This window comes from Capsella rubella, unplaced genomic scaffold (genome assembly GCF_000375325.1).
Source record: "Capsella rubella cultivar Monte Gargano unplaced genomic scaffold, Caprub1_0 scaffold_4, whole genome shotgun sequence".
Lineage (NCBI taxonomy): Eukaryota > Viridiplantae > Streptophyta > Magnoliopsida > Brassicales > Brassicaceae > Capsella > Capsella rubella.
Window position 1 is genome coordinate 3,872,512 of NW_006238920.1, and position 12,378 is coordinate 3,884,889.

General features: G+C 34.2%; 1 protein-coding gene across 1 annotated transcript; it reads right to left on the reverse strand.

Moving 5' to 3' along the window:
* Positions 1-4,687: 4,687 nt before the first annotated feature.
* On the reverse strand, positions 4,688-6,546 carry LOC111830960. The gene is made up of 3 exons (XM_023783877.1): positions 5,692-6,546; positions 5,072-5,413; positions 4,688-4,999 (listed from the first exon to the last, which is right to left on the reverse strand). Exons 1-3 carry the CDS (start codon positions 6,544-6,546, stop codon positions 4,688-4,690), a joined length of 1,509 nt encoding a protein of 502 aa, XP_023639645.1.
* Between the last annotated feature and the right edge of the window lie 5,832 nt (positions 6,547-12,378).

A 12,378-nucleotide genomic window follows, 5' to 3' on the forward strand; every position in this document is an offset into this window, starting at 1 on the left:
GTGTTCTCAAGTTCTTGCTTTTGAATGTTGTTTGTTCTCTCTGAACTTCTTTTTAAACTTCTTTGTAATCCCAAACAAATATTGGATCTTTTGAATCATGTTGTTTCCTTTTTTTTTTCATTTTAGCAATTTTAGCCGTAATGTTATCAATAACTCATCCATACCCTAAATATGCGTTATGTCAATTTCTAGTTATAACTCAGCCATAACGGAATCACGTAAATACCAGGTTATTGATAACTCAGCCGTAATGTTATCAATAACTCAGCCATAACGTAGTATAAGTCAGCCATACCCTAAATATGCGTTATGTCAATTTATGGAATTAACTCAGCCGTAACGGAATCACGTAAATACCAAGTTATTGATAACTCAGCCGTAATATTATCTACAACTCAGCCATAACGTAGTATAAATCAGCCATACCCTAAATATGCGTTATGTCAATTTCTAGTTATAGCGAAGTTATGAAATCACATAAATACTATGTTTAGATATGATACAATCATGTTACCATATTATTCATCAATAATGTAGACTTTGGTAACATAATGCAAAAACTATCACACATAAACTAGTTTCTAGTCATAACCAACACTACATAGTTTGAATTGGATGAAATTGTGTAAATTTTCCATTTTCTTTTCAAAATTAACAATCTTAACATGCATATTTGCTGCTAATATATATTTATTATATGTCATATCCATTATATACTTATATAATTGGTAATTATAAATTATAATTATACTCATAACTCAGCCGTAACTTGAACACATTAACTTAGCCGTAACATAATTATAAGTCAGCCATACCCCATTTCTCATTAACATGAAAAGAACTCTTAAAATTGCTGGTTAAACAACACAAATTACAACATAATCAGTCTAAACATCATGAAACAACAATTATATTCTCTCCCATAGCCATACAATTGCGATTTCTATTACAGAGAGTAGACAAATTGTCTTCAAAGTCGTCTTACCCATATCATCCTCAATCTTCTTCATCAATTTTTCCTCAAGCTTCTTACTCAGTTCTTCCTCAAGCTTGTCAAACATTTCTTTTTGGAGATCTAAATTTTGAGTATGTTGATGCCTTAAGTCCGTCACATCTTCTTCTATTCTCTGTACCTTTGCGTTGACCATCTTAATTTCTTCAATCGATGCCTCATCAACCCATTTGAAGAAATGCGACTAATAAGGCCTCTAATTAACAAAAAACCAACATCGATACCCATATGTTAACAATAAAAATTTAAATGAAAATTAGTACCTTCAAAGCAATCGAGCATCTATAGAAGATACGGTAAGGGTTTTCCTTTGTCTTCGATATGTATGTGATGATATCGTTACCACACCAACATCCGCAAATCGTCGGAAGATCTGTAGGGTAAGCACCGGATGCTGATCGATATGTACTCGAAGAGTAGTCGCTCATATTAAAATTGAGAACTAGAACCCAAAAATCGAAGATAAACCAAGAAATCGGAGGCAATCCCAGAAATCGATAAGAACCCTAAATCCCCAATCTGATTTCTCGATTATGACTATAAGGGAGAAGAAAGAAGTAAACGACGTCGTCTGGAATTAACTCGGCCAAACCACGAATTTAATTTACGATAAGTCAACCAAACCTCATTATATAACTCAGTCGTAACGTTATGTTATACCTCAGACGGAACGTAACTATAACTCAGCCATACCCCGAATTTGAATATCAAAATCATAAATCAGCCATATCTAACATATAACTCAGCCGTAACGTTATCTGTAACTCAGCCATAACATAATCATAACTCAGCCAAACCTCGAATTTTAAATATAATGTTATTTATTCATACATGTTATTAGAACACTTAGATAAGAAGAATTTAAGGTTTTTATTCACTGTAAAAATGAATATAATCAAATTAGCTATTGTTTATACCTTTTAAGACTTATGTATCCAACAAAGAGATAAATCCTAGTAATGCTTGTCTATTCTATCTTGTAATACTCTAATTTAATACAATTCTATCTTTTATATTCGAGTGAATTTTATCTTTTACATTAAAGATACTTTTTAATATATTCTAATACCATAATGTTAAGTTTATTGTTGAATTTAAAATGCTTGTTTATTGTTGAGTTTAATTTGTCTTTCGGAACTGAGCCATAAAAGACCATAACTTAGCCATAACGAGACCATAACTTAGCCATAACAGTCAGTACAAAACCACAAATGAGCCATGATTCCAATAATTTACATATTATCATAATAAGTCTAGTACAACATAATATTACTGAAACTGACTGTAATAATCCGCTGCCTCATCGAAAATGTCTGCTGCCATCTTCAGCCGTATACCTTGGATATTTTCATCACAGAGGCCATCGAAACTAACACCAAATGCTAAGCATTCCACAAATTTGAGAGAGTACACACCACAGTCCCCGGGCTTACGGTTTTGAGAGACCTTGGATATACTCTTCCTTCTGAAGGCAAACATCGCCTTACTATGTGGACGGATTTCAGCAGGGACTAAAGCGTTGAGCATTGCCGGAAGCATCTGCGCAAACGGCTTAACAGACTTCATGATTTTTGCTTCACTTTCAGGTGTTACCTGTCCCACAATGCTGTCATATACATCGATATGGCTCCTTGTCAGGTCAGCTTCTAGAGTAATCCAGTGATCACCTCCGCTTTGTATAACAAGATACAGTTTGTCCACATCTTCTATCCACTTCAAACCAGTGGGCTGATCTTGAGGCATTTTCCCGTTCATAACCAGCTCATAGGGTCCACCATCGAATTTAAACCTTTGTGGTCTTTCCTTGAATGCTTTATTATACTCATGTATGAGTAAAGCAGTAAACCACGGGTCTATAAACGCAATACGTTTGGTATGGAATGGGCAGGGGTCTTCAAGGAACCGTTTCCTGAGGAGTCTTATAAACGCACCCACATGCTGTAAAAACACCGTCAAGTAAGTTAAATATAACTCAAATATAATTCAACCATAACTCAGCCATAACAAAGTCAGAACTAAGCCATAACTCAGTCATAACTCAGCCATAACTCAGTCATAACTCAGCCATAACTAATATATAACTCAACCATAACTCAGCCATAACGCAGCCATACCAGGGACCATAACCCAGCCATACAAGGACCATAACTCAGCCATAACTAACTAATAACTCAGCCGTCAAGCTGAATGATAACTCAGTCACAACAAAAAGTGTAAAACTTACATCGTCCCACAGCCAGCCATACTTAGTGTCCGAATCTGGCCAATCCTTTCTTTCAGTGATGATTCTCTTGTAGAATTCAATTTCAGGGACCGCCTTGCCATATGGGTTAGCCCTAACAAACAACACACTTTAATATACATAAAAAGGGGGTAAAGAAGCAGTAATCAACAGGTCAATAGGTACGCAGACTTACTTGTGTGGACTTAAGTGTTCCAATAATCTCTCTAATCTGGCCGGATCAACAGGGGCGAAAGGATCATATATACACAGTTCTTCCTCATACATGTCAGCCCGTTCTCTCCAATAATAGGAAAAACATGAGGATTTGGTTGTGGCTCCAATGCACTCCAATCTTTAGCAAACTTCACATTTGCTCTCCTTAAGCCTTTAATCTTTTCATTCCTAATCTTTTCTTCTTCATCAACATCAGATTCATGTAATATGTTGAAGTTCTCGAAAGGATTATTGTCAGTGACATCCTCTATTTCACTGTCAGAAGCTTTGTTATCCCCTTTGTTGTCCCCTTTGTTATCCCCTTTGTTGTCCCCTTTGTTGTCCCCTTTGCTGTCCCCTTTGTTGTCCTCAACCTCAACCTTTGAGAGTTTGAATTTCACAAGAGGAATCTTAACAACATCTTCAGCAAGTTCTTCCACCAGATCAGAAGGGACACTTGGTTTCAGCTGCTGAACACCTCTAGGCTTTCTACCTCTCTTCTTTGGCTGGCCTTTTTCCTCATTCCCTTTCCTTCTTGCTTCAGCTTCTGCCCTCTTCTTTTCCTCTACTTCTTTTTTCTTCTCGGCATCTGCTTCTCTTCTCTTCAGTGCATCTTCTTTCTTTTTCAGTGCCTCCTCTTTCTTTTTTTGAGCCTCAGCCTCTCTCCTCTGCTGCGTCAAAGGCCGCGTTTTCTTATTAGCAGGAGAGGGAGATTTCTCAATGAAATCAAGAAGACCATCTGTCTTATTAGTGGCCTCATCGAAATCCTTATTTAGATTCTTGATGCACCGATTAATGTCACTGTCCATAACTGCTTCTTCTTCTTCTTCTTCCTGAATTTTCTTCTCCTGTAACTTTATAACACAAAACAACTCAGCCATAACACAAAACAACTCAGCCATAACAAAGGTATAACTCAGACATAACACAAAACAATTGTGCCATAACAGAGGTATAACTCAGCCATAACATAAAACAACTCAGCCAAAACAGAGATATAACTCAGCCATAACATAACTCATAACTCAGCCATAACATTCAACAACTCAGTCGTAATGTATTTGATAACTCAGCCATAACATAAACAACTCAGCCGTAATGTATTTGATAACTCAGCCATAACATAAATAACTAAGTAAAAACATCGAATAACTCAGCCATTACATAAAATTAAGAGAACTCAGCTTACCGGGGGACTAGTAACAGAGTACTCTTGGCTTGACGGTTTCTTCTGAATTTCAGGTGTCTGTTCTTTTTTTTTTCCCAAAAGCTTCCCTGATTCTGATATTGGAGATGCTCTTGAGTGGTAATGTGTCGTCATTCTGAATGTTTTTGTCTCCACTCATGAGACCAGCTAGGCCTCCACCTCTGGCAACGAAAGAAATTAGGCCTTTCATCTTGACGAATTCTTCATCAACACGTGTGAACTTATCATCAAAGGTCTCAACCTTTGATTTCATGGTCTCAATACTTGATTTCATTTCTGAAACCATACCCACGAGTAATTTAAGTGACGCCTTTCCACCAGCATCGTCCTCTTCACTATCAGCCTGCAAAACATACACAAAAATTGATAATCAAAACATACACAAAGTTATATGACTATATAACATATAACTTACCTTTACCTCCTCACTCTTCTTCTTCTTATTCTTCTGTTCATGAGGCTTTACCTCCTCGTTTATCTTCTTCTTCTTTTTCTTTTGTGCATCTTCTGCACCAGAATCACCACCCTTTTCAACTTTCTGCTTCTTAGCGGGAGATTCAGACTCAACCGCTGCTCTAACTTTTCCAGCTTTCTTCTTGTCCTCTTTCACTGTCACATCCCAAAAACCTTTAACAAGCTTTTCTTCATGTATGTCATTGACCAAGTTGACAAGTTGTGGGTCTTCTTCTGTCTGATTTGGCCACGTATGAAAAAGCTCACTTACATCACCCTTCATCACCATTGTACTCACACGTAGCTACATTAGAAGACAAACATCAATAAGTATAACTCATAAAGACAAAACAAATACATAACTCAGCCATTACTAAACTATAACTCAGCCATTACTAAACTATAACTCAGCCATAACTTAATTATAACGCAGCCGTAACTAAACTATAACTCAGCCATTACTAATATATAACTCAGCCGTGACAAAATTATAACTCAGCCATAACTAAATCGTAACTCAGTCATAACATAAAACAGAAATCACTAAAATATAAGTCAGCCATTTAAAACAGATAATATTACCTTACTATACTTTTTAATATCTTCAGCAATGGCCATATCTAATGCTGAACGTGTACGGGTTCCAGGCCATCGAAACAACGGGATGTCTTCATTCTCGACTAAATTCCCGAATCGCTCTCCTAAGCATTTGATAGAATCATATGCCCAAGCTTGTAACACGTAATCCGGCCCACCAAGGGTGTACGAACTACCTCTAGGATTCAAGCACTTGACATTATCAACCATAGTCTCAAATGCGACCCGACCCCATGGATAAGCCTTCACGGCTTTATCATCAGAAACTATTTTCGCAGCTTCAAATGGTATCCGTGAGTTATGATGCACGCAGTAGAGTCCAATGGCTAGAAAAATCAATAGCCCCAACCACTTGCGCTTCTCAACAGACCATGACCGGCACACTAATAATCCTTTAAGTAGCTCATCATATGTTGGACCTTCCCCACCAGGAACTTTCAATTCTTCTGTTAAGAACTGTTTGAAGTCAACTGAAGGTTCAAACTTCTCTGATGGAGTTGGATCTATGTTTAACCCCGTGAGGTGAGTGAATTCATTCAAACCAAACCTTATAGGCTGGCCACCAACTAAACACCAAAGCTCTTTGTGTTTAATTCTCAACTGTCTACACAATAGATAGTGTACAGTCTTAGCAGACCAAACAAATTTGCTTTCAACTAATTTAGCAACTATTCCAAGAGGTAATTGCTTGATCTCATCCCACGCGTCTTGTCCAATTGATTCCCTAACCCCAGGGAAATCTGCCATCCTAAAATAGGTACACATGCTTTTATTCTTGAGGCTAGACATCCCTTCTTCGTAAAGTCTCGGTGGGTAACGCATTGCTTGTTCTGCAGCCATCTGAAATAAGTATAAACACATCATAACTCAGCCACAACATAAACTATAACTCAGCCACAACATAAACTATAACTCAGCCACAACATAAACTATAACTCAGCCACAACATAAACTATAACTCAGCCACAACATAAACTATAATTCAGCCATCACATAAACTATAACTAAGCCATCACATAAACTATAACTCAGCCACAACTTAAAACAAGTTAATAAGTGAGCCATAACAAATATTATAACTCAGCCGCATCAATAACAAACTAAGACAACTCAGCCATAACATGATAAGTAACTCAGCCATAACATGATAAGTAACTCAGTCGTCGAATCTATAGATCTGACAAATCAGCTGTCAAGAATAATGTAACTCAGCCGTCGAATGAATAGAGCAAACGACGGCGACAATCAGCCATAATAAGCAAAAACAAACACGATTATAGTCGGAAAAACTCTAAATACAGTTCGACACTTACCGGAATACGAAAGGTCTTGAATGTAGCAACGAAACGACGACTCACTCACGGCGACTTCTTCTCTTCACAGCGACTGAAGGCAAGTATGAAGAGCGAAACAGAGAGAGCGTAATGGTTCGTCGGCGGCGAGTACTGTGTAAAAGGCGAGTACTGTCTTCGTCGGCGGCGAGGAAGTTGTCTTTCGCGAGAGAGAAATTTTTTTTTTTTTTTTAAATTGTAAACAGTGACGAAAAATAAAGGAACTGTTCAGTTTCCTTTTTGATAATTAATGAAAGAATAACTGTCGATGATGATGTGGCAATTTTAAGTGAAAACAGACAAAGGGTGTTTATTGTAATTACACCCATCCCACTAAACATCTAAGGAATAAAAAAAAGATTTGGCTGTTTAAGGAATAAACATACAATTGTGGTCTATCTAAGTAATTCTCCCTTAATTAATTTGTTTTCTCTATGGATCTAGTTTTGTAACACTAGTCCAGACAAAAGTGTCTTTCGAAAACCATTTGAAATCTACGCTGCACGGAAGCGTGTGAAGTGATGCGTTTCTCGCTTCAGAAACGGAATCGGAACCGGAATCGGAACCGGAATCGATAGGAAGCGCTCGGAATTGCCTCGGAATCGCGATTCCTAAATATAGTAATTGGAAGCGCGATGGAATCACACGTTTCAGAGTTGGAAGCGGTCGTAGTGTTAAGATCGGAAGCGTGATGATGTTAGATCGGAGAAGATGAAACAAAAAAAATCACAAGTTATTTTGGGCCAGGACTTTCAGTTTGTATTGTGACCCAACTTAAATCTATTTTACAAACGTAGAAACTAGAAAGTAAAATATATTTACGTAAAAATAAACAAAGGTAATGAAAAGCTGGAGAAGTCTTTTTTTTCATTTTGAATCTGTTTTTTTTGTCACTTTTCTGTGGATTAATATATTTGTATTCGTTTAATATTTAAAAGCTAATAAAATTTGTTTTTCAAAAATATAACTACATTGAGTATGTCTCAACATTTTATTAATATGATTTTTTTTTGTCATAGTTAATATTGATTATGTGTTTGACATTATATATATATATATATATAGATATATATATATATATACATATTATAGTTAATATTGATTATGTGTTTGACATTATATATATATATATATATATACATATATATCTATACGCTTCCAACACGTACCCGCTTCCTATTTTTTTTTTAAAATTCGCTTCTGCGCTTCCAAACGCTTCCGATTCCGCGTACCCGCTCCCGATTCCATGCAGCTTAGTTTGAAATATATTATTAAAAGTTTTAATTTTATAGTTTAAAAAATTAAATAATAAAAAATGGGACAAAAGTCAGTATTTCCGAAAGGTTAAGTAGCTTGCTCGAAATCTGTTGGACTTTTCTTGCTCAGGTTCGGATCGACAGCAAGATTTTGAACTCTTTGACCGGCGTAATCAGTTCCCGTCTCAAGCCAACCCCACTGTCAAGCCTGAATACGCAACAATATGAAACCTTTCGAGCTTGATTAAAGAAGAGGTTCACATATAGTAGAACTTGGCTGTTTGTTTTTTTAACAAATAAAGATATCGACGGACGAAGCAAAATTATAAGGATAGACTTAACTGAATAAGTTGAGAAGAAACTTTTATGTTCTTCATGTAGCATTTAGACCGAATGACAAACTTTTATATGAATAACTATCTTATTATGTTTAGGAATATAACTTAAAAACTAAAACTAAACGTCAAAGCTTTCTATCTCTCTCACTATATGTGGTAGATAGCAAGCTTGGAATGTTGGAGCCTCACCCACGTGTGTGCTTTGTAAATTTCTAACGCCCCTTCAGAATCTCGAAACCATCCGTTTTTCGAATGCAGCTATACTCATCTCGTGTATGGGACCACCTTGCTTGAAAGATATTGCTGAACTATTACACAACTAATTATGATGCTCTTCTTACGCTGATTTCCGGACAATCTTTCAAATACTCAACCCGCTTCATTCTTAGGTATGCTCTCCAAGCCGCAATCCACTCCATTTGGAGTAAACCGAACAGTAGGCATCATGGCAACAATCCGCCACCTCCGGAGACGCTTGTCAAGTTCATCGATCGCCTATTCCGTAACAGGTTTTGCTTCTTGCAACAAGGAAAATCCAAATTTGAGGACGTACTTTAAAGTTGGGTTGCCTCTCAAAGACAATTTTAGCTCAATAATAAGACTTGTTTCTATTCTTTATATCCAGCAAACTATAAACTTGTGCAAACAATAAAAATTAATATTAGATTAAAGTAATTATATCTCTCAGTTTTCCAAATCTGATGTGAAAGAATAATCAAAGCAATAGCATCAATAATAATAAAACAAAACAAATATGGAAACTTCATCCCCTTAATCTAGGCGTATCTACATCACTCCACCATTGTAGCAATCAAATATTCATATATGATCAAAACTGAGAAAGAACAATAACTGCCACCACGTATATATTTGGAATATACCTCCGTTCATGATCTCAAATTGCCATTTCCAAGATCTTTAAAAATATTCTTAAATTCATCCCCATGCTCATCACAACTCTAGGTTTAAGTCGCCGTCTTTTTTCTCCACCACTATATATATTACAATGGCACGGGATCATTTACATCACATATTATATAGGTATGGTTTGGTAGGATTGTTTTTAACATGTGACTGACTTTCTGCATGTCTATGTAATTGTGACTCATCCTATGTGTTTTCGTAATGCCAAAGCCAAAAAAAAAAAGTCAACACAAATCTAGTTTCAATTAAATCCGTATAAATTTTATAACTGAGTCAGAAAAAAATACATCCAAATCCGAAAAGAGATAAAACAATCTCACTACATAAGCCAAATCCAAAAGACAAAGAAAACCACACTTAGAACATATAAGCTATGACTCCCATTGGCTGCTATCTTGTGTGAGTATGAGTATTTCAAGTCCTTGACTTTGTGTAAGTGTTTCAACTCACACTTTTAAATCTTGTAGCTACAAAGGAAAAAATAAGAATGTAACCAACACAAAAACCTGCAATCACAAAAAGAAAGACACAACAAAATCTGGAGATACTAAAAAAATAAACAAAAACCCGTAGAACAAAAATCAGACACAGTACAAAACCTGCAGACAATAAAAACAGTCACAAAAAAACAGATACAACAACTTGCAAACACTTCAAACCTGCCAAGAAAACAGATACAACAACACTCGAAACACAAACATTGCCAAGAAAAAACAGACACAAAAGGAGAAAAAAAAAAAAGAAACAGAGCAAGCTAAAAAAAATAAAAGACAAAAATACTCGAAACATGCCTCCGCTGGTTGCATTGTGTCCTGCTTCTTACTCTTCTTCTCCTCAGAAAATTTCAGACATCTAGCTGCATTGTGTCCAGCGTCACCACATGACCTACAATGCATTGTCCCTCATTTCCTTCCTAGTTGGACTATCTCTGGTTCCTCTTTATATTTCTTCATTCTATGGTTTCAATTCATGACGGACTAAGAAAGATGCATACATGATTAGCTTTGCTTTTTAGAGTGGAGAGATGTGCATTTGGTGATTGTATGAGTCGCTTTACGACATGTATTTATAGATACGTTCGTTTGTTAGGATAGCTTGTATTCCGAATATACGATTGCTTGATAAGGAAGCCGAATATTTTTTAATTTCATTTATTTTTGGTAAATAATAAGTTTCGAAATTAATAATTTGCGAAAATTTAGTATATAGCTAAGATTGTATTATATGATTGCTAGAAAGCTTTGATTACATGTATTGATTATAAGATTTTTGATTTGGTATTTAATGTTCTGAACAATCATGGTATATGATTTACAAAAATTGCATAACAGAAAATATAAAAGAAAAACACCACTTACGTGGGCTTTAAAAGTTGCACAGCGGATTTATATTGAATGTCTATCTTCTTATTAACTAGGTAATGTCCCGCGCATATGCACGGGTTGTTGTATATTTATTTAATTATTTTAATTTATTTATTACTTTTAAAAAATAGATTAAATAAATTTTAATGCTTATGATATTTTTACATGTTATTTATTTAAATCATACAATAGAAGCATACATTCATATCTTTTGAATTTATTCGTTGATTAATTGTTCAATTAATCAATTTTGATAGTAATTTTCTTTAGTACTTTTAAGTATTTTTGATAAAACAATAATATTGTTAATGATAAAAATAGGAATGATATTGGGAGAATTTAAAAAATACCCCTTTAAAAATACCACTTTTTTAAATTTACCCCCTTTTCAAACTTTATCAAAACAACCACTAAAAATGTTGAAATTTATCCAAATATGTGTGTAAACTTATAAATATACACAAAAATTACCTTCATTTGTGTATAAAATTTTATTTATTTCAATGTCTTACAAATTGGTTTGAATATAACAAAACAATATTTTGTTAAAATAATTACATACTTTGAAAATAAAATAAATATACATGAATATGTGAAAAAGGAAAAAAAAATATAAAGTAAAACAATGAAAATGGTTTATTTAGCTTGATTTTCTTATGGTGCGATGGTCAGAAATCAATATTTTTGAATCCCATCGATAAAGTAATTTCCTTATAGCCATAAAATATTATTATACATATGTATTATACATTTAATAGTATTAAAAACAATGAAAAAATGAAGAAGTACATAAAATAAAGAAGAAATATAATTGAAAACAAAAGTTTTAACCAAATATATAATCAAGCTCTTACAATGATATCTTAATTGAGCTTTCAACCCATGTAAGAACATTAAAAATTTAACAAAACAAATATTGAGAATATCAGATATGGTAGAGGAGGATGTAAAAATGAGTATTTATAGGATAAAATATGATGTAAGTTACAATTCTAAAATAATTAAATCAGAGGACTTATAATTATATTTTATAGTGTGTTAATTGAAGTTAAATGGAGGAAACAAATAGTCAATTGAAAGGTTATATAATTTAAGTTAAAATTTAATATTAAAGTGTGGATTTCAAGTATGAATTAAAGTATATGAGTAAATGTGTTAGATATTTGGTTTAATTAAAAATAAATATTTTAATTAAAAATAAATGCTAAATGGACCAATAAGGAGAGAGTGAAACCTTAAAAATTCCCAAGAAATAATTTTATTTTTACTCTCTTTTTATATTCCTCTTAATTTAAGTTATATTTCTAGATTTAATTATATTTTTCATCCTTGTAGTATATATAATAGATAGAAAATGGAATATCAAATTGTTTTTTAGATAGGAAATCAAGTATAAAATTCAAAGTTAAAACAAATAATAATGTTCTTTGTATTATTACATGTTGAATCACAAACTAAA